The sequence below is a fragment of the Lissotriton vulgaris genome, chromosome 2_1, assembly GCF_964263255.1.
Source record: "Lissotriton vulgaris chromosome 2_1, aLisVul1.2, whole genome shotgun sequence".
Taxonomy (NCBI): domain Eukaryota; kingdom Metazoa; phylum Chordata; class Amphibia; order Caudata; family Salamandridae; genus Lissotriton; species Lissotriton vulgaris.
In genome coordinates this window covers 945,887,232-945,913,533 of record NC_141687.1, presented here as the reverse complement: position 1 = coordinate 945,913,533, position 26,302 = coordinate 945,887,232, and the positions used below count along the sequence as shown (strand labels likewise).

General features: G+C 45.3%; 1 protein-coding gene across 1 annotated transcript in view; it reads left to right on the top strand.

The window, feature by feature from the left end:
* COL8A2 (collagen type VIII alpha 2 chain) overlaps window positions 1-26,302 on the top strand; it is a 443,809-nt gene that overhangs the window by 361,240 nt on the left and 56,267 nt on the right. The window contains exon 3 of the mRNA XM_086956494.1: window positions 3,934-4,117. Coding sequence (XP_086812620.1) covers window positions 3,955-4,117 — 163 coding nt within the window. The 5' untranslated portion in view covers window positions 3,934-3,954. The remainder of the gene's footprint in view (window positions 1-3,933; window positions 4,118-26,302) is intronic.

Genomic DNA, 26,302 nt, shown 5'->3' with positions numbered 1-26,302 from the left:
AAGGGCATCTCTTGAAAAATATTTGCTTTGTTTTTGTTCCATATGAAAGAGGTGCAGTCAAGCATTGAAGGCTAAGGCAGCACACCTAGTGAACTGGATACTTTGAAAACCTAAAGTACAATATTTGCAAGGATTAGGTGAGAAACAAGAGGCAGCTGTCCTTAGTACGGAAATTAGATTGAAATGATATTAGTGGACAAGAAGAAAAAAAACATCTGTGCTGGGAGTTTTGAAAGTTCAGCCAACTCCCTGTCAACACTACTTCCACAAGTAACCTGTGCATTCCTTCATAACTCAAGTCAATTATTTCATTTTGTACTTACTGGGTGTTGGTAAGCCCACCAGGCACCTTATCACTTCTTCGAAGACCAAAGAGAACGTGCGGCCTCTGAGACAGAGGTGGGGCACTCAACACTCATAAGTAACACTGGTATTATCACATCTTGCCTCTTTCTTCAAAAGGGGTACAGTCCTTTATGTCTAGGTAATTGTAAATTACCGATTAGAAAAAAATACCGAATTTTAGCGATTCGGTAATTTCGAATCGGTAATTGCAATGTAGATAAAATGTCGGTAAAAATTACGGAATCGTTAAGATTCGGTAATTACAGAATCGGTATTTACCGATTCGGTAAAATAGGGAAAAAGTCAAGGGTGACAGGGTGTCACTTTGACACCCTGTTGCACCCCTGATTAGTGCTGGTGTGCACATGTGGCACACACACATGGCACTGGTGTAAATGAACATATTTGCATTTACATAGGAATTCGTTATTTACCACCAACTAATAGTTGGTGGTAAATAACGAATCCTTTTAACCCAGAAGCACTGTTTGAAGTGCTACCTACATTTAATTTACCGATTCGGTAAATACCGAATCGGTAAAGGATGATTCGGTAAATACCGAATCCGTAAATACCGATTCGTTATTTACCGAATCGGTAAATGTGACCCCTACATAGGAAAAGTCTATTACCGGTCGGTAATGGCCGATTTCGGCCGTTACCGACCGGTAATAGCTTACCTACATCTGGCCCCAAATGCTTTCCTTCTTCTTATGCCCCTTCATCAAGGCTCTCTTTGCCAGTCCGTCAAACACAGCCAAAATGAATCCAATATTCAAAAAAGAAATATCAGGCTAAATTAGCTGGCAAACAACCAGCCCATCTCCAGCCATCCACATCAAAGGAAAGCCCTGCACTTAGGGAAGCCATGGAAGATCCCAGAAATACAGAGAAACTTATTTCATTCTGGGTTTCAGACTAATGGGTGAGATAGAGCCCACATTGACCATCTTTAGTGAAGATCTTCTCGCAGTCTTAGATAAAGACAGGACAGCAGCACTTATCTCATTGGACGCGTGGACAGTTTATGATACGGCTAACCATAAACTCCCTCTCAATCATATCCTGCATCATTGGGGTGTCAGGTACCACCGCGGACTGAATCCAGCACTTTCCCTCTAAACTAAGCCGGCAGGTAAAGATTGGCTCCTCCCACATCTTCGTGAAAAGAATAATCTGTGAGAATCCATGTGGGTGTGAAGGATTACCAAGTGCAGGGTACCTGTAGCAGCTCCCAGTAGGGCTCGGTACCACTTACAAGAAATTAACCAATCTAGTCGTTGAGATTTTTTAGAAGTGAACTACCGCATGGGCAAGTCACGAAAGTTCTTGACAAGTTGAAGATATCAATTTATTACTTCTACTGTCCAATATCTACATGCACCCCAAACTGTGAACTGCTTCAGACGCATTTCCAAATGCATGTGGACAATACTTGGACATGCCTTTGTATGGTTGATGGTTCTTAGGCTTTTAGCAACCAAAGGGAATCTCTGCCTTCTTTGAGCACACCTACCACTATATAAAGGGAACCTGGTCATGGTTGATTGAGTCTAACACGGAGGTTGTCATGAGTACAGAGACATTCAGAAAGACCCCATTAAATGCATGGCTCAAATCCGTGGGTGATGACCGGGATCAACTTCAGTAAGCAAGAGCTCTGAGGTTCCTATTTTATTGGCAAAGGGATTACCCTGACAAGGTATGCTTAGAAATTAAATATTCTGCATTCAGGCCACTGATCAAAAGTCATCAGATTATGCAAAAAACTAGACAATATGAAATACATTTTACATGAGCCTTCTTAAAACCAACTACAAAACCTGTTGTCTCATCTTGACTAAACTGGACCGGAACTCACAGCTGACAGTCCATGGGATGAGAAGTGTTCTCAAAGAACTCCCAGTGTATACCGGGTTCACAGTTAAACTGTTGAGCCCCATTTGCAATGCATTCTGCGGCAGCAAAGTGTGTCTCTCTTGATTTGGCACGCCCTGCCCTGGTAAGAACCCTTTGGCTGGGTAACTCCTCCATGGCCCACACTAATGTCAAAAGATTCACACACAGAGGCACATCCAGGTTTGTGGCATTAGAATATATTTGAATAGTTGTGTTGAGATTTAAACCAAACAAGAACTTTTTCGGATTCCAGTGAGGTGCCCAGAACCAGAATGAAGTATTTAAATGTCTACTCATGGTACAAGGCAGGGGACCTGGGACGTAAGTGCATGATTATTGCTGTAAAACATGTGCAGACTACACTGTGATTGTTACTAGAAGCACTGGGTAAGGTTTTCCAGTTCCAAGAAGAAACTTTTAGTCTGAACGAATGCCCAGGGAGATGGAGTTGGTTCTTTAGTAACTCTATAATGTCTCCCACTGTGCATCAGTAACGTAACATCACATGCAGAACATAACGTAACACCTCTGCCTCTGTGCATTATGGCTATAGCCTCCTTGTTTAGGAAACTTAGCACCTTCTGCACCTGTACATCTATGATAGATACATTAGAGGGGGGGGGGGGGGTTGGGGGGAAGGGGTAACTTCACAAATTTGAGCCTTGTTCCTCGTGGGCATCGCCTCTGGGGAAAATAAACTTCCCGCCTTCTGCTCCTGACATCACTGATCTAACACAGGGCAGGGCAAGTGGCATCCTGCCCTTTGCCCATGTGCCTTCATACCTTCTGCCCCTCTGTATCAGGGACATCACCCCCGAGGGAGGGAACTTTGCTCCTTCTGAACCAATGCCTTATCAGTATCTCCCCGGTGGTAGTGACCGCCACAGCCACACCTTCCTGACCTGTGAACCAATGGCATCGTTTGGGAGTTGGGGGACCTGAGGTCTTCGACACTTGTGCATCCTCAGTATGATCCTGGGATAAGGGACCTTCTTTACATGTCTGTGATTCGGTCCACATCTTGAGACAGGGAGTATCGCACTTTCTGTATACGCCCATAGCGGATATCCCTTTGACAGGTACACATCCTACTCACAACTAGCGGTTGGCAAACTTCCTCCGAGCTAATCAAAACGCCGGAGTTTTGCCATTAATTCTGCTCAAACTACCTCACCCGGTCTACCATGATCCTCCTCAAACCGTCCCATGCCTCAAGTCCCTTCTGGTGTCACTGACAGAATTAAAGGAGCCCTCCAGACAATCATATCACAATAGTTTCCTCACCCTAACTTGGCTTCATCAAACAGAGGTACATGTTGGAATTCCTGTTGGCAATTATTAGTTATTAAAGCTTGGGTAAAGGGCACAGGCTGGCATAGTTTTCACCGGACGAGCCCTTTAAGCCAAAAGTCTAAGGTGTAGTTAGTTATGCAAATTTTCACATAGGAAAACCCATCATAAATCCTGAATGTGCCTGCAAGCTCCTGCATGTGGTGTGAAAATCGAAGAGATGTGTAAACGATTGATAGAAATGTTGATTTCTGGATGCACACAAGAGTGGTCTCCTTGCCTACTTTAATTTACTCGCTCTGACTCACCGTGACTTCGACAGAGTTTGTTGCACACTATGACCGAAAAGGCAGACTGATGCAGGCCTCAAATTATTTACACTATCTTTTCTATCCGCAGAGCGACTGAAGCAGGCAAACGATGCTGCCAGCACCCCTCACCTTCTGCCTGCTTCTGGCTGGGATCCACTTTGCGTCTGCGGGGGCAGTAGGTGGAGGATTCCACCCCCAGGTGAAATACATGCAGCCCATGGTGAAGGGGCCCCTTGGACCACCCTTCAGGGAAGGGAAAGGCCAGTACTTGGGTAAGCTTTGCCAGTGCATGCAGGATTGCCCAGTTAGTTTCCAAAAGGGTGTGCTCTCAATCTGGACTATTACTTTTGAAGGGGCTAATCGTATCCAGTGCAGAATGCCGTGAATGACCTTTGTGACTATGTTGGGCTCCTTCATTTTTTAGACCAATCAGCATCTGTGTGTGAAATGCTATGTCTGTAAGCGTGTTCAGTTTTAGACCAATCAGATTCAGTATAGATAATATGTGCATGAATAGCTGCTCCAAACAGACTAGTAGAACAACGAACAATGGGCCAACAGGTAGTATTCAATATGTTGGGATATTGTTCCTTGTTCTACTTCCTGATCCCGACCAGGTCTATGGGTTCGACTCCTGTTCTACCTTGCCAAACAGACTAATTACATACGGTTTAGGTTTAGGTTTAGGTATGATGTCATGTCTGGCTGGTCTTCTCTTAACCATCTATAACATATGGGGCCTGATTATGATTTTGGCGGACAGGTTTCTCCATTACAAAGTTTGGTGGTCTGGTTACTCCATCATAAACGTGACAGATATCCCGTCCGCTGTATTAAGAGTTCCATTATATTCCATTAGATATAATGGAACTTGTAATATGGCAAACGGGATATCCATCACGTTTGTGATGGAGTAACCCGTCCACCAAAATCATAATCAGGCCCTTAGTGTAGATGTGAAACAATGTTTAAGAAGTTGTTTTGATGCAATCAACGATATCAGGGGCGGCTCTAGGCTCATGGCGGCCCTGGGCAGGGAGCGTAGGTAGGGGGCCCCGGAAGACAGGGTTCGGGCGGTGCGGAGCGTGTAGGCCAGTAAAGAGGGGGAGGGGGTGGGGGGGTCAGGTTGTTTGGAAGTGGAACAGAGCGGGAGGCCACCAAATCCCTGCAAGGGGCCACCACGCACATATGTATCCATCCTCAAAGGATTATTATATTAAGGATATATATTGGCGTGGTGGACCCTGGGGTTTGATGGCCCTGTGCAGGTGCACAGCTTGCACATGCCTAAGGCCACCCCTGATGATATTCAGTTCAGGCATGACGCTATAATCTCAGAATGAATCAGTCATAATCAGTGGAGGTGTGACGCAGCATCGGATAGGTTGTTCCGGGTGTAGATCGTACCAATCAGATTCTATGCAGGTTTTTTGTCATGTCGGACAGTCTGCTCATTGTTGCCTGAATAGCTGCTCAGACTACATGAACAATTCTCTGCCCCATCACCCCCCATGTTCCATTCTTTTTCATCGCCATACTTCGGGTCTGAAACCATGAACAGCATATCACCAATGAGGGAGAGGAGAGGTAAAAACCACCTATAGTACATCACCCAAACTAAGGCAACATGAACGAAAAGTACTCTGGGGAAACAAAAAGAAATGGAACATGTCTATACATGTAAGAAGATTAATGTACTTTAATATCCGTCCTTGAGGTACATTCTGCGTAGAGCTGTTGCCTTCACCCATCTCTATTCTTTTTCATGGGTGAAGGCCCCTCACCCACCACAAAGGTAGCATGCTTCATCTTAGGACCACCTACATGGAGTCACCACAAGCTTGGAAAATCATTATGGGTGTGTGATCAACATCTTAAGCCATATTTACACTCTCTGGTCGAGAAACAATGACAGTTGCATACTGTCAGCATCTGGTCCTAACGTAATGAAACAACAAAATGAATAGATCGCAGTTTCTCATCTCCATGGCCAGTGGGCAGGTCATGGTATTGTAAACAGTTTCTGTGTAGTAGTGTTAGAATTTATAAATAAATAACATCATGCTCAATGAACTGCATTAAAAACAAGCATTTGCATTGCAATAGGTCTTTCTCATTTGTTAAAGTTAGAGCAGTTTGCGTTGACATTTCTTGGAGTTGGAGTTATTGGCATTATAAATGCCAATGTTTTCAACTAGCCATGTTGCAGGTTGCAGTACCATATGTCGCCAAAACAGGTCCCATGGGACCTCTTTTGGCCACATATGGTACTGCATCCCACAAATTTGGAGTAATTGGCATTTTAAATGGCCATGTTTTTTACCTAGCCATGTTGCAGGGTGCAGTACACATGGGACCTCTTTTGGCCACATATGATCCTGCACCCTGCCGAAGATATGGTAAATCCACCCTAACCATAATGCATTGCATGCAAGACAGTACCAGGAGTACATTCAAATAGCTATGTCCATATATACAATTAGTAGCTTTGTAATATGACAAAAGAAATATTATATTAATTACGGATTAGGTTGTGCTCTGTGTGGAGCTGATGAAGAGAAAATTATAGGTCTAATATAAATGTGAGATGTGCTAGTGAGTAAAGTAACCACTGCCAGCTTTACTTAGGACCAAGCGTGTGTCCTTTTTACTGGGTTGCTTGTATCCTTCCCCTGTTCACTTTTAGCAAACTACTTTTTTATTTTACTTTCAGCACTTCATTAGAGTGCACAGGTTTTCTAGCTCTCTCTCTCTCTTGTGCTGCTTTCCTCCCCCAAACACTCCCCCGTCCAATGCTCCTTGTTGCTTTCCCCTCATGTGCTGCTCTCTCTCCGCGCCGTTCTCTATGTGCTCCATGTTGCTCTCTCCCTTGTGTGCTGTTGTCTCTTTTGTTTGCTACCCCCACCCCGTGTTTTGTGTTGCTCTCTCACTTGTGTGCTGTATTGCCCTTCCTCCGACACCTGGATTTATTTACGCCCTCGTTATTTTCACCACCCTCTTCATGCACCGTACTCTCTCATCTGCTGCTAGCTTCACTCCTTGCTCCGTGTTGCTCTCTACCGTGTGTGCTGTTTTGCCCCTCCATCCGGCATTATTATTATTTTACTCTCCATCTCGTTCTTTTCACCACTTGCTACCCTCTTGCTTCTCTGCCCCTCATGGGCATTTCCAATTTCTTTTTTGGTGCACTTTCTTGGAGGACCTGGTAGTTGCAGTTTGCTCAAATGAATGGTATCAACCTGCACACCCTATTTCATACATTTCTACTGTGTGTACTCTACAATTACAATGATTCAGTGTGTGCTGCTTCATTGATGGCATCTGCCACTGTCCCTAAATAGATACTTGCTGAGCTGAGTGCGCAGAAACCTGTGCACCGTATTGAATGAGGTACACTCCGCAATAACCCCAAAAGGTTCAACAAAAAGGAGTACGTAATCATTAATAAACACATTTTCAACAAGTCAACGAAAAGTCAATTTTGACATACACATGTATTTATCAATTCAAGATTTCATGAAGTAAAAGTGACACTCAATTGACAATGCACTTCAGATTAAACATAGATATTTTCTCAACGAACAATGATGAATGCATCAAACTGAATCTGTGAACCTATTTCCTATGCCAGCCCCAATGCATTTTGGATTCTTGGAACCCTTCTTTAGGGGAACAGATTCGATGCAAACTAAGAAACAGCGATTGGCCACCTTCTGATAATGTCTCAACGTTTTGAAACCTACGAACAACTGTAACCCCAAACTGTTATGCGGCTCTGTTTCTGCTTGCTGGCGTGCTCTATTATAATCCAATACGTTGCACCGACTAAATGAAGCTGTAAGTTCACTGCTGTGTCCACCAAACTTCAGTATGCGACGTGTACGCTATCTCACCATCAGGGTGCCCACACTATAAATTTGTCATTGCATAGTGCGCTTCAATACGGTGCGCAGGTTTCTGCGCACTCAGCTCAGCAAGTTGCCATTTGCTGCCAGTCTCTATGCTACAAAAGTACTTTCTTTCTGTCCACCATCTTAGATTGGTCAATCCAAAAAGGGAAAAGGTACCCGCATTATTCTGCAAGCATGTGCACGTGTGGTGACCCATACGCACACCTACAGAATGATGGCAAGAGCGACCTCATCATCTCGCTTTTTTGTCCTTGGGTCTTTTTTTTGCAATTCTCAGCAGTTTCATCAAAATGCATTTTTAAAAGCTGAACAGCATCGCCAAAGAGCCCTGCAAAAGTCGAAAGGCAAGACCCATTGGCATTGCCACTGCTCATTTTTCTGTTGTATTACGTTGGCTTGCTGGTAAGCTATACATCAGTACAGTCAGCCATTATGTATTCCTATATACAAACATGAGCTGAAAGAAGGCTAATGAAAAATAAACATAAAAAAGATGGAGTATGTGCTTCCAAGCCCTCCCTGACTTCCCATTTGATGTTGTTGAATATTCGTGGTCCCACGCCTTCCGCGGATTCTTGTTCGCACTGGTGAAGTGCTGGTGGTTCCAGGCCATTCCCAGCCTCCCACTTGACACCGGCGACAGCTTCCAAGCATCACAAGCCGCCACCACAGCGAAGAGGCGCCACTGTTTGGGTTGGAGAGTCCAGGCATCCGGAGCGGGGCAGGGAAGGCAGTTGGGGGATCCGCTGACAGTCTTACAATCCTTCGGGGGGTTGACGTCTGCGGCCACACACTACTTTGCAGCCATGTGTGGTCTAGGAGGGATTGCTGTGTGTGCCGGTGTACTATGATCACTGACCTCACGCCTTGCAGTGCTGCCTCAGTCCTCATACACTGCATACTAGTCTCATTTATTTACACAACTCTGGCCCTGTACTCTGCAGATGTCAATTAAATCTCTTATACTCACTCATGTGTGCCACAAACCCCGCATTGCAGTCTCTTTTTTTTCATTCTGAGATCTTTAGGCTCATACTATTCTATGCAATGACATAAATTGACATATTTCTGGCTTTATATGCTGCAGTCTCTGGCCTAACAGCTTTCAGTGCAGTTTCTTGGATTTACAGTGGATTCAGGTGTGAATGGTAATCTCTGGCCTAATGGATTTCCATGTAGTCTTTCATTGTTACACATCTATGGCCTGTTGGTTGTCATGAAGACTAGGCCTGATTTAAACTTTGGCGGACGGGTTACTCTGTCACGAACTGGATGGATGTCCCGTCTGCCTTACTGCAAGAGCAATATATTGTATTGTCCACATGTGCATTCTATGTACTACAAGTGCATTATATCCTAAGGCACTTTTAATAAGCATATAAGTCACATTGTGGTAGAGTAACCGGCTACCAAACTCTGAACCAAGCCCTCCGTCCTCATAGATTTCAGTACCGTTTTATTTTATCACACATTTTAGGCTTATACTCTGCAGTTCAGTCTTCTACATTGTCAGCCATTGACACAGATGTTGCAGAGCAGTCTCTGGTATCATTGATGTCAGTGCTGCCTTTTAAAATGACATATCTCTGACCACGAAAGCGGACCTTTTCGTCCTAGGTAGGATGGGTATGACTAGACATGGGTCCCTTGCTTGCTATGCCACTAGATTCAAGCTAGCCCGGCTGATGAGGGATATTACCCCGAAACTGGTCCCCGGATACTTGTTTCTGGTCCAGTTAGGACCCACCTTGGCAGTTCGGGCTGGACTGTTGACATGAAACACAGGGTCAAGAATGATTTGCATATAGCTGGGTCCCACAGGTGGCGTAGTGAGCAAAAGAATGGTGGATTTAACCCAGATCTCTGACTGGGGGTGAATGTTTGATTCATTCATCATTCCACCCATCATTTGTTGTAGCAGCACTACACAATCATATCACAAAGCATAACATAACATAACATAATAAACATAGGTCAGCCTGCCTCTGAGTTACCAAAATGTATTTTGACAGAAACTTGTTCATTTTGTTTGACATTTTGAGGGAGGCCAGTCATTGGGCCTCGGGGCTTCTTGCTCTGCTAGCCTTGCATCAAATCCAAACCCTCAGCGAACGATAAATAAGATTATTTTTTCATTAATTACACATTAAATGGCCTGCTAACAAAATATAACTAAACGAATGTTGATTAGCAAAATTTGTAATAAAACGACCATTTCCCGGTGGATACTTTTTTGTTTTGAAAAATATTGCACTAACCATTTTTAATGTTGGGAGTCCTGGCTCCCCAACCCTCTCACTTTTAGCCACCCCTGGGATTCCTCTAGGCAAAACAATGTATTGGTCCTTGCAGATGTTAAATCAACCTTTCCTTCCATAAAATGGGCCATGCCGAGTTGAAATTTAGTTGACACCTGTTACATTTAAAAAAGCAATTCGATTTCGAGGTTTCTAATTAGTGAAACCACACACACACACACATATAGTTCAGTTTAATTTCGGTTTAAAAAGGACCAAGGCCGACTCTGAAGAAGTCTCGAGCATCTTAGAAAGTGATAAAAGTCTCACCAGGATAAGATCTCCCATTACCTGGCGCCCACCCACCCTCCATTGATCCATTAACGTGTTGGTATCTATGCCCATCAAAGGGGGCTCTACGAAGCACTTTCTGCACTACATTCTCCCAGATCGCAGCTGTAACCTTTACCAAATATGGCACTGGGTGTTCCGATCTGCCCTCTTGCATCAACAACTCTGGCAAGGTGTCTTCCCCTATCATATTTCCCCGCAGCCTTTTCTCCCAATTGTTCTGCTCTGCCAACCATCTTGCGGCATGTTGCAAATGCGCTGCATAATTGAAAACTGTATATCTGGCCCAGCTAAACCTCCATCCTCCATGTTCCTCTTAAACGCTGCCAATGCCACCCTACTGTGTTTTACAGCCCATATCAGGGAAGCCAACAAGCTATTGGTTCTGCAAAAAAAAAAACAACCTCGAGCGGAAATAGTGAAGACCATTTCCGCTATGACTGCACTGCCCATGACTGAAAGAGGTATTTTTTGCCAGAATGCGATTGTATTCTCAAGACCATTCTTGACCCTGTGTTTTACAGCCCATATCAGGGAAGCCAACAAGCTATTGGTTCTGCAAAAAAAAAAACAACCTCGAGCGGAAATAGTGAAGACCATTTCCGCTATGACCGCACTGCCCATGACTGAAAGAGGTATTTTTTGCCAGAATGCGATTGTATTCTCAAGACCATTCTTGACCCTGTCTACATTCCTGAGCTTGTGCTCTGCCTCAGTGTGTAACCCAGGACCCAGGTATCGGATCCCTTCCGTCTCCCAGCAGAGCCCCATAGGCAGCAGTTGATCCGGGTGTTTTACAATTAACCCACCCAACGGGAACAAGAGCGATTTGGGAACAAAAACTTTAAGGGTGGAAACCTCACTGAAAGCTCCCAGCAGCTGCATTAGGAATGGAACCATCTCACCAGGGAATTGTACATACACTAACACATCATCGGCGTAAAATGATACGATATGAGTGCAGTAACCCACCCGGATCCCCCAGAGGTCCATTTGCCTAAACAACAACAGAGCCAGGGGATCGGTTGAAAGTGCAAAAAGAAGGGGCGTAAGAGGAAACCCATGTCTCGCTCCCCTACCAATTGTCCATCGCTCAGAGAGCTCACCACCCACCTTGATACATATAGAAGACTCGATGAACAGGAGTTGTACCCAGGCACAGAAGTTGGGTCCAAACCCATACCTAGTAATGTGGCCATTAAATAGTCCCATTCAACCGTATCAAATACCTTTTCGAGATCTAGGAAGACCAAGGCCACCCCCCTCTCACCGCTCAAGGTATTATGTAATACATGGGTGAATCTATGGAGGTTGTAGGTGGTACCACGTGCCGGCAAAAAGCTTCATTGGTCCTCATGAACCAGCTCATGGACTACACCATGTAACCTAGATGACAGAAGTTTACATAATATCTTCGTGTCTGAGTTATGCATGGTAATGGTCCTATATGAGGAAGGGTCTGCTGGGTCATCCCCAGGTTTCAGCATGAGATATACAATCCCCTCATGTAAGGTCACTGGAAAAAGCCCCCCCCCCTCCCTTGCTTCCAGTAATCCAAGTCCTGTATGTGGCCTTGACGCAGCTGAGGTAGTCCAGTCCGTGCCAGAAATCTATTTATCGTCCCCTCAGGGCCCGCTGGACCAGCCCAATGCACCCCTTTGAAATGATCCCAAAAGGTAGAAAGTAGGTTCTGCCATCTGGTCTGGAGCTCCCCATTTACGTTCCGGATGTACAAAAATGTCAGCAGTCGGTTGTTTGCTTCAGGAAATTTCTACAAACTCACCTCTTCTAGAGTGGCTTGAGGTATTTGGTCTCATAACAGCACCATAGTGGGTTTGTTTGCACTCCGCGCTGGAAGAGCCCGTTGGGTAGCCATCAGTGCCTAATTGGAGCTGGAGCTCTCCAGTGCTGGGCACCTGCACTCAATTGGTTTCCGGTGCTCGCCACCGGCACCTAAGTGTCAACACCACATTATGGGAAGTCTGCCACAAGGTGGCGCTCCTCATGTAATTTACAGATGAGCAGTATAACAGTTGTACGTGCGCAATAATACTTGAAGGACTTTGGTTTATTATAGTGCATGTTTATTTCTAAATAGAGATTCGTATATATATTGTACACCATACCCCTTCATTATGCACTCTACATCACACAAACATGGCGCTTTACTTTCTTTAGTATTCCCGCCACCTTTTTCCTGGTTGCAGTCCGCTTTCTATTTTTTTGTTTCCCGCCCTCTTCCACGTCATTTAAACAAGCCGTCGCACTAAGCTCGGCGTTCGTACCTACACACACACAGGACGTTCGTTTACGGGAGTAGAGAGAGAAGCAGGATTTTGGAGCATTGAGTTACTGATACGAGCGGCACAAGGTATTTGCGTTGCACACTTGTCAGAGTAGTCTTTTGAAGGATATCAGTTAATAAGCTTTATGCTGACGATGTTGTTGTCTTGTAGGTAAACTGGACAGAACTTCACGAAAGTAGTTATGAGAAAACGTCGACCTTCACTGCATTTCGCTGTGTAAAAAAGGTGTGTTCTTGGTGTCCTTAGTGTACACACAGGTTTAGGAATATGCAGGCTATTGTGAGAGGCATCTTTAAAGTAGTCTCAGTTTTAATTGTCCACTAAAGTTGGCCTCTATTTATGTTTTCTAAGGTTCATCATATGAGAATTTTTGTTACTTTCGATAGAGACGAGTGTGTTGGTGTTCACCAGCTTTGGATTAGTTACGGCTAGGATCACATCACCCAGCAGGTTCACTTTTTCCAGTGAGTTGTGGCTTCTTTTTACTTCTCTGAGCTGCCGAGCTATATGAGTCATTTTTTTGTTATTATTTGATTTCAATCACCTGACTTAGGGTGCATGTTTTTCCCCCCAGAGTGACTCATCAAATCTTTCACGTACGCTCCATCCAATCCGGTCATTTCATCGCGTCATTTCTTTCCCAAACAAGTGAGTGCACAGTACATAATCAGTTCACTTCAGAGGTTGCGATTGATTCACTAGGAACTTTTTCAACAGAACTCAGTTATGTAATTTATCATTGTGGCAATCTATGAACTTTGCGGTTGAAGAACCTTTTCACCCAAGTGACAGAGCTTTATTTTTTTTTTTTTTGTGTCATTTCAGGTACCGCCCCTGACGAAGGGCCATGCGGCTCGTAATGCATTGGGCAGTGCAAAACTTGTTAGATGTATTAGTACAATATTGATGTGCTGTAAAACATCACATGTATATTTTTTTCATAAACTATGAACTCATGGTACCTAATCATATGTAATGCATATAATGCCTGATGAAATCGATATGATAGTAAAAACATTTACTTGAAACTCAAAAGATTCATGTGTTTTCACGTATTTAATGTATGGTGAATATTTGTGATATTTTGATTCATGTATTAGTTTGGCATCCAATGTTGGAAACGCAACAGTGCGTAGAGGGCAAGCGGTTTCGCTTGATCATTCTTTCATGAGAAAGTAGGTTCTGCCATCTGGTCTGGAGCTCCCCATTTACGTTCCGGATGTACAAAAATGTCAGCAGTCGGTTGTTTGCTTCAGGAAATTTCTACAAACTCACCTCTTCTAGAGTGGCTTGAGGTATTTGGTCTCATAACAGCACCATAGTGGGTTTGTTTGCACTCCGCGCTTGAAGAGCCCGTTGGGTAGCCATCAATGCCTAATTGGAGCTGGAGCTTTCCGGTGCTAGGCACCTGCACTCAATTGGTTTCCGGTGCTCGCCACCGGCACCTAAGTGTCAACACCACATTATGGGAAGTCTGCCACAAGGTGGCGCTCCTCATGTAATTTACAGATGAGCAGTATAACAGTTGTTTGTGAAAACAATATACATTAAAAAAATGACTAATACCTTCCTCCCCAGCCATTCCTTTAGCATTGGGGACTTTGAATAATCGGAACTGTCGCATTTACATGCGAGAGAATGGTTAGTTGTTTTGGCAGCAATGACAGGGGCGATGGGTGGTGCAAGCTGCAGTGGCCTCCTGGTCACTTAATATTTTACAAATTAAGCACTGGTAGCCATGCACTATATAAAAACAGCTAAATTGCAGTGAACATGGGAGGCATCTCCATTTCACGTATGAGAATCCAAGTCAATAGCCTGTCTGATTTATCGCCATCCCTAACTCTGCTTCCATGTAAGCGTCCAAGTTTGAAAATACCCATTTTAGATTTTCCATCCATGGGATATGGTCTTTTAATTGTAGGTGCTGTTTGATCAATTGTTTAAGCGAGCCATCTGTTGCTTTCAGGATTTCAATACTCTCTGCCAGTATCTGAAACTAATATTCACTAGGCCCAGCACGAGTCCTAATGCACTATTCACAGAGTCTCTCTGTAAACCAAGCCATTTTCCAACTATTACTTTCCATTCCTTGAATTCGTTTTATACGTTTTTCAGGGAAAATCCCACAAGCTTGCAAAAGCAAACTTGGTATTATTAGCAATATAGGCTTCCCGGAGAACTTCAAGTGCAGAATCCGGCTTTTAATGTTTCTGTAGCTGTTTTCGCTCTCCTTTCTTGCTGGTCAATGTGTGAATTAAAATTTGAATTATACTTAAAAGCCGTGTCTAAATATCTATACTTTAACACAGTTCTCAAATGTTCACCCCTAAGCCACCAGTTCATTTTTGATTTCTGATTAATTCGATGTGAAAAAATAATTATTTTCGTTTTTGAAACATTAATAATTAAATAATTCCATTCACAGTGAATGAATGAATGAATGAGATAGACTTGTAAAGCGCAAAACAGCTGCTCCAAAAAAGAGCTTCCTGGCTCTGGTGAGAAAGTGAGATACAGTGGAGGGAAGGCTGTAGAGGCTTCAGCCAACTTTAGATCTCTCTAAAGAGGTGGGCCTTAAGAAGGCTCCTGTATTCTGCAAAGCATTAAGTTGCCTTTGAAGGCCAACTGAGGTCAGATCCAATAGAACTGTATGGTCTGCTTTAAATATAGATGAGATAAGTTCGCCCCCTGCCACTATTGGGGGGAAAAAGCATGTATGATCTAAAACTTCAGGTGCATCTTCATTATATATATATCAAGAAGAGGAGAGGTGCCAACATGCAGCCTTGAAGTAGCCCATTTGGTTTATCCATTTTTTGAATCAGGGAGCCGATGGTTCCAACTAACACTCTTTTCCAGGCACCATCATGTAATTGCTTTATCCGTTTCAATACGGCGGGTGAGATATTGCGATTTAGCATTTGATCTCACAAGTGGTCACGATTTATGGTATCAAATACCATAGATAGATCAATATACGCGGCATAAATCGGTACCCTCCTCTTGACAGTATAATTCTCCACAATTAATTTTAGGGCAAAACACCCATCCACCTTCGAGAAGCCCTTCTTAAATCCCAGCTGGTTCTTCGGTAAGACTGCTTCTTCTCTCACCCATTCCTCTAAGAAGTGTGACAAATTCTTAGCATATACTTTATTTGAGTATACCCGATAATGTAATCATACTCAGTTTTTAGGTGAATAGCGTGCACTTTTTAAAATATATTGGTACGCTTATACTGCCCTTCCATTCATCTGGGGTATTTGGACTCTTTATTATGGCTGTAAAGCCTGGGTTTAAAATCTTGGCACATTGTATGGGTACAGCCTTTAATATGTCTGCACATATCCCACCTGGTCCTTCAGCTTGTGAACTTCGCAAGCTTTTAATGATTAGTTCAACTTTTTTCACGGATGATATTACATTTTCCAAATCAGCTTGAGTAATAAGGCACTGTATTTTTGTGTGAGTTTTCATTACTCTTATTTTTTACTCCATAGAGCTCCGTTATGTAATTACACCATTCCTGTTCCATGACTGGAGGGGCGTCAATACCCTTCCATCCTCTATCGTTTTGCCCACAATTTACAGAACGATTTGGTTTTTCTAAGTCTGAGAGCTGCTATTGCTTCTGTCCATACTCTCTCTTTCCACCCAGTCAACCTTTTTAAGTTTATTCTTATTATCCCTTCAATGTTGTTTAACAAGATGCTCTCTCTTTTTTGCCTCACTTTTAAAAGCCTCCCTTATGTTCTTATTCAACTGCATTTTTGCTGTCTCCTTTAATAACCTCTTTCGATCCTTTAGGCAATATTCTTCTTTCTTCGATGGGGACGCTGTTTGTCTAATAGCACATATCAACTTTCTGTATTACTCCAGGAGAGTGTTTTCGTTCTACTCTCTGAAAGAGACTAAATGGTCACCTATCAAAGTAACTGTTGCCCTTTTCACTGCTGAGGGCCATACAATCCTTCTATTATTCCTACAGTATATTTGATCACTATGAATCACTTTTTCCCTCGATCCCATGCTTTGGAATAATGTTAAACTCAGGTACTTATGATCCCTTCCTAATAATTATCCAATATATATATATATATATATATATATATATATATATATATATATATATATATATATGCTTCACAGTCCTGCTCCGTTTTCTGCCAAAAGGAAAAGATTTCCGTAAACAACCAACGGAACCCACAGGTACAGACCACTCCACAGCGCAGGATAGTAACTTCAAAGGTGGTTTATTTTCTCGCAATTGCCAGCATGACGTGTTTCGGTCACAACACGGTGACTTGATATATATATAGGAAATGTTCAGTAGAAATGACAGTAAAATGTAAATTGATACTTGTATAGCGCACTACTCACCCGCAAGGGTCTCAAGGCACTTGTACGAATACCGCTGTGGAACCCGTCCTGGCCTTCCCTGTGAGGTATCCACTCCTGGGCACCCCCAGGGTGAAGGCCAGGTATCCTTAGCGTTGTGGGGGCCGTTGTGGAGATTAAGCAAGCTATTGCCCAGAGTTGCAGAGTGGGACTCTATGATTAGAATATGCACCGAGGCGAGAATGATCAGGTCCGTGGAATTTTGAGCCCAAGACCCGCCGAGGCAGGGAATTGAACCCTGGTCCCGGACTAGACCTCTGCATCAAGGTCTGCCGCTCTAACCATTGAGCCACACTTCTCCAGTATAATCTATTAGCAGTGTAGTTTTACCATTATAAAATGTGTGTCTCCCACATTGATCACCGTTTGTCCTTCCATTGATTATTGTAAGATTTAGGGTATCGAACACTGTATTAAAACTTTTCCCTCTATGATCACTCCAGGAATCTACTAACATCTGTCCTGGGATGAGCAAACCCCTCTCTTTTTCTTGCTGGAATATTTCTGCATTAAAATTGCCCAACAGTAATATGGGGGTCTTTGGATAACTTACCCCAGTTTTTTCTATTTGATATATTAGATATCTATGTAACACCTTTTTTTTAGGGAGAAGGTATGCATTCACAATTATCTCCATTGTACTGTTTATGATAATACATCTATTAGCGATCTATATCTCTGATATTATTTCGGTAAGGAAAAGGAAATTAGCAAATTTGTGTATTATTCTCATGCTTTTCAATGATTTACTGACATCTACTAAAAGCATTAGCACACCTAATGACCCACTTTTATTGCATTTTTCGGGTTTTGAAGAATAAGTGAGATAGTCGTTGTTAGAAATGGGATCTTTAGTTGGCAGATGTATGCACCCTGTCCAAGTTGGGACCCACACTCTAGTCAGGGTAAGTGTAGTACACACTAAAAGTTTACCTGTGTTCACCCTCTGGTAGCATGGCACCAAACAGTCAGGCTAAACTAAAGAGGCAATGTGTAAAGTGTTTGTGCACACACACAGCAACACAGTGAAAACATCAAAAAAGACTACACACCAGTTTAGAACAATAGCCAACATTTACCCGAGTAAAACAATACCAAAATGACACAAATCAAGCATACACAAGTCAAGATATGCATTTTTAAAGATTAAATCAGAATGTAGTGCTTAGAAGTCAATAGTTCTAACTGGGGCTATCTGGACGCACTTGAACGGAACAAATCCAAAAGTTCCATCCGGCCATGATGTAGCGAGGGCTGGATACAGGAGTCACGCTGACCCCCTTACAGTACCTTGAATGTGTTGGAAATCGAAGACGATGCATTGAGCAGAGGAGGTAATATGTCGGTTGCTTGTGCGAGGCTTCAGTTCCTGAGGACAATACAATGTCAATGGTGCATCAATGTCACCAGCGGGATGAGTCAATTCTTCGACATCAAATTCAAACTGCTGGGCTGAAGGTGATGAGGAGGTCAAAAGCCAAGTAGGGTTTAGTCGAAGCGGTGCATCACAGGCTTCAGTGAGGTTGTGCTCGAGACTCACGCAGTGGCGGTTCTTCGGAGGTGTCGCGGCAAAGTCAGGGCTGTGTTATAAGTCACAGTCGATGTGTCACGTATTCGGCAAGCAGAGGTCACCGCTTTGGTGCAGGCATCTGTGATTTCGCAGGGATGCACTGGATCTAAACTGACACTTTAGTGTTGATGCATTGATTTCTTGGTTGCAGCACCAAATTCACCTCCAAGGGCCCAGGACTGGATTTGGCACCACTTGTCAAGGCAGGACTCACAGCAGAGAAGCCCAGGTGCTGGTAGCAAGATGCCAGCGAAGTCTTTGACACTTCAGCAACAGGAGGCAAGCTCAGTCAAGCCCTTGGAGAACCTTAGAAAGAAGGATGCAGAGAGTAAAGTCCAGTCCTCTCACTCCCAGGCAAGAAGCAGCGGGCAGCAGACCAACACCACAAACTAAACAGCAAAGTGGCAGTCTCTCCTGGCAGCACAACAGCTCTTCTTCTGGCAGAATGTCCTCAGCTCTGTAGTGTTCTGAGTATATAGTGTCAGAGGTCCAGTACTTATACCTATTTTGGCATTTAAAGTAGGGAGACTTCAAAGACAGATCTTTGTTGTGCACAGGACAGGACCCTGTCCTTGGCCCCAGACAGTCTACAGAGAGCTATTTTGCTTTTTGTGTGGATACAGACACAGTCCTATTTATGTGCAAGTGTCAACTCCTCCCTCCACCCCAGGTCAGGAAGACCCAACAGTCTGGTAATGGGCCATCAGGATATGCAGGGCACACCTCAGCTCCCTTTGTGTGTGACTATCTAGAGGGTATTCAAAAAGCTCAGCTGTCATCCAGCCCAGACATGTATTCTAGGGCTGGCAGAGGTATATAATGGTTAAAGTAAAAAAACGCCAAATTTCTATAAGGGGCATTTTCAGACCTGCAATTTAAAAACAAACTTCACTAAAATATGTGTTTTTAAATTGTGAGTCCAGAGACACCAAACCCCAATTTTCTATCTGCTCCCAATTGGAAGTTACATCTTTAAAGTGTTACAATGCAGCTCTAATGCTGAACTATGGGAGAGATAGGCCTTGTTGTAGTGAAAAACAAATTTAGCAGTTTTTCACTACCAGGACATGTAAAACTTAAAAGCGGGTCTTTCCTTTTAGCTACACTGCACTCTACCCATGGGGCTACTTAAGGTGTACCTTAGAGGTGCTGACATGTAATAAAAGGGAAGGTTTAGGCCTGGCAAGTAGATGAACTGGCCAGGTTGAGATGGCAGGTGTAACCCTTTCCGCATAGGCTCTGCAGTGGCAGGCCTGAGACATGTTTGAAGTAACCCTGGGCGGAGTTTGCGGAGTGGGGCTTCGCGGAGCTACGCGAAGTGGGCGAGAAACTACGCCCACCTCCGCACTCCGCGTAGCCCCACTCCGCAAAACCACTGGCCGCCAGCCCCGCCACCCGCCTCCCTCCCGCCCTCCCTAAATACTTTAAAATAAAGGAACACAATAATTTTAAAAGCACTTACCTTGCCGCCGCGTTCCCCGGGGCTCCTTATCTTCCGTCTTCCGTATTTTTCAATAATGCGCATGCGCGGGCGGCCGCGCATGCGCATTTTCACGTGAAAATGCGCATGCGCGGCCGCCCGCGCATGCGCATTATTGAAAAATACGGAAGACGGAAGATAAGGAGCCCCGGGGAACGCGGCGGCCAGCGGCGGCAAGGTAAGTGCTTTTAAAATTATTGTGTTCCTTTATTTTAAAGTATTTAGGGAGGGCGGGAGGGAGGCGGGTGGCGGCCAGCTACGCTCCGTCTGCGGAGCGTGCGTAGTGCCGCCTGGCTCCGCCAGCTCCGCAAAATGCGGAGTAGGCGGCACTACGCACACTCCGCAGACGGAGCGTAGCTGGCCGCCCACACTTAGTTTGAAGGACTACTCATGTGGTTGGCACAATCAGTGCTGCAGGTCCACTAGTAATATTTGATTTACAGGCCCTGGCCATATGTTCTGCACTGTACTAGGGACTTACAGGTAAATCAAATATGCCAATCACAGAGAAACCAGATGCCATTAATTTTAGACAAATAGCATGCGCACTTTAGCACTGGTCAGCAGTGGCAAAGTGCACAGAGTCCTAAAACTAGTAAAAATGAAGTTCAACATACAATCAAAAACGAGTGGTCAGAAGCAAAAAGACATGGGAAACCACAGCAAAATATGCCAGGTCTAGCAGTCTTTTATTAAAAACCTTTTGTGTTTCCTATGTTTCCTGCAGTGCTACAATAGCAATGTCTTTCTGTGAAAGCAGAGTTGTTAGGGATTTCCAATTTCTTTTCAGGCCCGCTACATTCCATGAATTTATGTGCATAAAAGTGTTGTCAGGACTTCCGAAATAAAGGCTTTGAGGCCGGATGGTCCTGATTTAGGGCTGCAGCTACCCATGACCAATCATCTTGATTGATTGCAGGACTTCTTCATCATTAGTGTGAATATGTCTTCCAGATGCCAATTGCATTATTATAATTCGTTCACCTGGAGGCATATTGTTAGTTGCTGATTTGTTGTTACCTAATCAATGATCAATGGTATGCTTCCAACATTGAGAGTTATCCCATTTCATATCGATCGCCGGAGGAGGGCCTTTCCCTTTCTATTTTTTTTTTTTTTTTTTTTTTTTTTTTTTAAGACGTTTATTAAATATTCCAGTTGTACACAGCGTCTTGCACACAACCCTGAGGCTGGCCGCTATTCATCATATGCAAGTATCACAATAGTACCACAGTATTTACGACCATCCTCGCCAAGTTGCTGATTATGAGTACATCACCTGGATACATTCGGATAGGAATATTCACTGAACTAGTCCGTCTTGTTTTGTATTTTAAACAACCATAACTTGTCTCCATCAAAAGTAGGATTAAAGCATTCAAAGTCAACATCCTACAGGGTTATACATCACAAGCATTGGCAAACGGGTCCCAAGTATACTTATCATACTATGGAACCTTTCCTATCACAAGCCATACCACCCGCCTTGATTAGCACTCTCAGTGTCTCCTCCCATCCAGCACGACATACCTCAGAATTCCAACCACGAACCCTCCCTAGGCGAAGTATAAGCCACACACGCTAAATCGCATTTCCCTTGACCACTGCTCAGCATACGGAGTCCCAGAGAATTCCCCTCCGGGTCCCACAACACATTGAAGGCCATGATAGAGCAAAGGCATAGTATCATCCCCTCTACAGGTCATCATCAGGTTCTAGCAGTTCCTCTGGGGGGTCACATAAGTTCCCTCGATATTCGTTCCAATTTTTCCATATTCTCGACCATTTCTTAGGGCACCCTCTATGCACATACACTGCCTTTTCCGCCACCATTGCAGAATCCATATCGTTACACCACCGAGTACATGAGGGTTTAACACCAGATCCCCATCGCCTAGCAATGTTACGCTTTGCAATGGCCATACCCAGTGTCGCCCATATTTGAAGTCCCTTGTTCATATCAGTTGGTGACCAGATATTCAGTAGACAACATTTAGGTTCATTTTGCAGCACTACCCCCGTCGCCTCCGATATCTCAAACAAAACCTCCTCCCAATATGATTGTATGTTGGGGCAATCCCATAGGGTATGAAAGAAGGTCCCCGGGGATCCACAGCCTCTGAGGCAAGTAGGTTCCAAGGTGCGCCCTAGCTTGTGTAGTAGAGTACGTGAATAATACACTCTATGTAGTATTTTTAATTGTACCAGTTTCAGTCGCGAAGGTATGGTGGTCTCTCTGGGTGATGCCAATGCATGTAACCAGTCCTCATCCGCTATGTCCCCCAGATCCACCTCCCACCGACTGCGGAGGACCACCGTGGGGTCAGGGAGATTATTGACGAGCTTTCGATACGTAAGGGAGATCGCCTTCTTATCCAGGTGGTCAGTGAGGAGTCTATCCTCCAGGGGGGAGGATGCAGGAAGTATTGCACCAGATGGGATGGCTCCCTGCAAGGCATGTTTGATTTGTGCATAACGAAAGCGTTCATTTACTCCCATCCCATACTTCTCTTGTAGGGCCGGGAATGAAATAATCTCCCCTCTGATCCATAGGTCTCCAATTGTCGAGATGCCAATTAGATCCCACTGCCTGAAACCTTTCGAATTCGACAGCGTGCCAAGTTTGCGGGTATCCCAGAGTGGTGTGGCAAGTGTAAGAACCCCCTCCCACCCCAGAGCTCTCTGTGCAGTGTGCCAGATCTTGATTGTGTGAGCCGTCGGGCCCGTGAGTGTGTGCCGGCGTTTGTCAGAGTATAGCGCCTTCATAAGGTTGCCTGGGGGCAGGACGGTTCTGTCCAGAGCGTAGGCCGGATCTTGTTGCGAGGCATGTATCCACTGATTCACCACCATAAGCTGTGCTGCCCAGTAATATAATTTGATGTTCGGTAAGGCAATGCCCCCATCGTACCAACTACGTGTCAATTTAGCCTGTGCAATGCGGGCCGGTTTACCGTCCCATAAGAGTGCGGTGATCTCTGCATCGACCGATTTGAGGTAAGTGAGAGGGACCGGAAATGGGGTGTTTTGCAAGACATAGAGGAGTCTAGGAAGCGAGAGCATTTTAAAGAGGGCTGCCCTGCCTAGTAAAGTCAACGGAAGGGAGCGCCAGTGCTTCACATCCGACTTTAGCCTCTGTAGAGGTTTCAGTAGGTTTTCCTCCATGAAGACTGTGACCTGCGGAGTGACGTAAATGCCAAGATATTTAAACCCTCTGGTTACCGTTTGTAAGATGCAGCCATGGGGTAGTATGGGCGGTGAACCTCGTAGGACATACAAGAGCGACTTTGCCCAGTTAATTGTATATCCCGAGACCTCTCCATAGGTCGTAAGTATGGTCATTAGTGTCGCTAGGGACGGGGTCGGAGACATTAAATACAGCAGCACGTCATCAGCATAAAGGGAGATGCGGTCTTCCCAGCCCTCTCCCCACGAGATGCCCCGGATCTGTGGATCCATACGGATTTTCACCGCCAGCGGCTCTAGAATGAGGGCGAACAATAGCGGGGACAGGGGGCAACCCTGTCGGGTGCCACGACCCAAAGTGATCACTCGTGACGTGTGTCCATTCGCAATGATCTGCGCTAGGGGTGCTGTGTAGAGGAGCCGAACCCAGCCACAGAATTTAGGGCCAAAGCCCATTTTCCTGAGCACCGCAAAGAGGAACGGCCAATCCACAAGATCGAATGCCATGGTCGCGTCTAATGAGAGAATCGCAGCATCCTCCCTGAGTGAGGGAATACGGTGTAGTATTCCATTAAGACGCCGCAAATTAAGGGAGGTGTTTCGCCCTGGCATAAATCCGGACTGGTCGGGGTGGACAAGTGTTGTGAGGTGAGGTTGCAGACGTTGAGCCAGGAGTTTCGCCAGCACTTTAGCATCTGCGTTCATCAGCGAGATCGGCCGATATGAGGATGGCAGGTCAGGTGGTTTACCAGGCTTGTGTATAGTGACAATAGTGGCCAACCTCTGATCCGGCGAGAGGGAGCCCCGCTCCAAGCAGTCTGCATACATGGGGAGCATATGGTGGGTAAGGGTTGACGACATCGTCTTATATAGTTCGATTGGCAGGCCGTTAGGCCCCATTGCCTTTCCGGTGTTCAGGGCCGCCAGGGCCAGCCCCAGCTCCTCCCCCGTTAGATCATCTTCTAGTGACTGTGCGTCTTCCTGTGAGAGTGTGGAGAGGGGAATATCATGCAGGAAGCGTGTGCACTCGTCTTCTGATATTCCTGAACGTGCTGTGTATACTGATTCATAGTAAGAAGCGAGTTCCTCTACTATTTCAGCGGGAGATGTAGTGTGTGTGCCATCAGATAGTGTTAGGGCGGCTATCCATCTACTTGCTCTTTCTTTCCTCTCAATCCATGCCAGCATTTTCCCTGTTTTATCTCCTAATTCATAGACCCTATGTAACGTATCAGTCAATCTCGACTTTGTCATGTCCTCTGCATACGCTCTAAATTCTTGAGATGCCAACGTCAGTGTGTGTGCCGTGTCCTCCGTGGGGTCAGAGGCGTGCGCCAACTCCGCGGTCTGGACCGCCGTTTCGAGCGATTCAATGGTTGCCCTCTGTGCTACTTTATGCCTCGTGATAGTGGAGATAGCTTGCCCCCTGATCACTGTCTTGTACGCCTCCCACAGTATCGACGGTGAGTCGACCGAGCCCACATTGTCCTCGAAGTAATTCGCGGTAGCCGTTTTTAGCGCTTTGGAAATGGCACAATTCTTAAGAAACCCAGGATATATCGGATAAATCCGTTGACGTCGGTCGGGGTGTACTGTGTAGGTGAGTAGCACCGGGGAGTGGTCAGATATACCCCGCGGTAAGTGTTCAATGGATGCAATCTTTTCCGGGGGTACTGCTAGTGTCAGTAAGTAGTCTAACCGGGAAAGACTAGAATGTACTCCCGAAAGAAATGTGTAATGTCGGTCCCGGGGATGTTTGAGTCTCCATACATCTAACAATCCCAATGCGTCCAAGAATTCTCGGAACATGTGGTCAGCTCTGGTAGCCTCTCGAGGAGGCTGCCGATCCATGGCAGCGTCCAGCACCGCATTGAAATCGCCTCCAATAATTAATTCCCCTTCCGGGAGTCTAAGCAGTAAGTTACCCAGGTCTTGGAAGGCCCCTTGATGCAATGCCGGGGGGATGTATACCGTCAGTACGTTATAAGGCCGTCCCTCCCATTGGCAACTGATCGCCGCAAAGCGTCCCTGGTCATCAGCCCATGTGCGCTTAATAAGTAGGGGTGCATTTTTGGAAACCAGGATACCCACCCCACGTGAACCTGAGGAGAATTCTGCGTGAGTGACCATTTTAAACCCCCAGCGGTTAAGGGCCTTACAGGCTGTACCCACCAGATGCGTCTCCTGGAGTAATACTATTGTCGGCGCCTTTCTCTTAAGGAATTGGAGGACCAAACCCCGCTTAATTTTGTGGCCCAGCCCATTTACATTCCAGGAGATGATAGTGAGTGGGGGAGGGACCAATGAGTGTGGGTGGGGGAGAGGCGTTAAGAGGTTGTGGTCAGCCATGTCTGTAGGTGCACCTGTGCGTCAGTGGCGCCGAACATAGCAGTCGGACCGGGGTCCAACAACAGTGCACGAGGGAAGCCCTGCCTGTGGCGATGAAGAGTGCTTGGACTGGTGTAGGGGCAACACAGAGAGCGCTCTGCGCTGGAGTGTAGAGCCGGCCTAGATAGAAACCTGAGAGCATTGGAACCTTGGGACCCAATAACTAAGCAATCATTATGTACTGAGTGCCGGGGCGGCAATGCCCCCAGAGAGGACACTCGGACTAAGGGACCACACCCTATATCGTGTCGTGTGGGGCACAGAACAGTTCCAAACCCCTCCCCTCGTCTAGCTAGAAGGTCCATGGAGAATACTAGGCTCATTAGGAAGCCTCGCCTGTGGCGGCATTGAAGATCTAGCAGTGTGTACCTGTGCCCGAGTAAGTGCCCTGTGGTCGAGTGTATACATAACCCTAGGAAAAACATGAGACTCAACAGAGAACAATAGAACTTCGCAAACAACCCCCCCTGCCCACCCCCCCTCCCTGCCTCCCTGCTACACGGACATATAACCGCCCGCTTCCCCAACTTAGCAGAGTGCCTACTCCCAGTGTTCCCCAATGTACTTGCTTGCGGGGTAAGTGTTCCGTGGTATGAGTGACCCCATCACTCACGAACTGCTCTTCTCGTT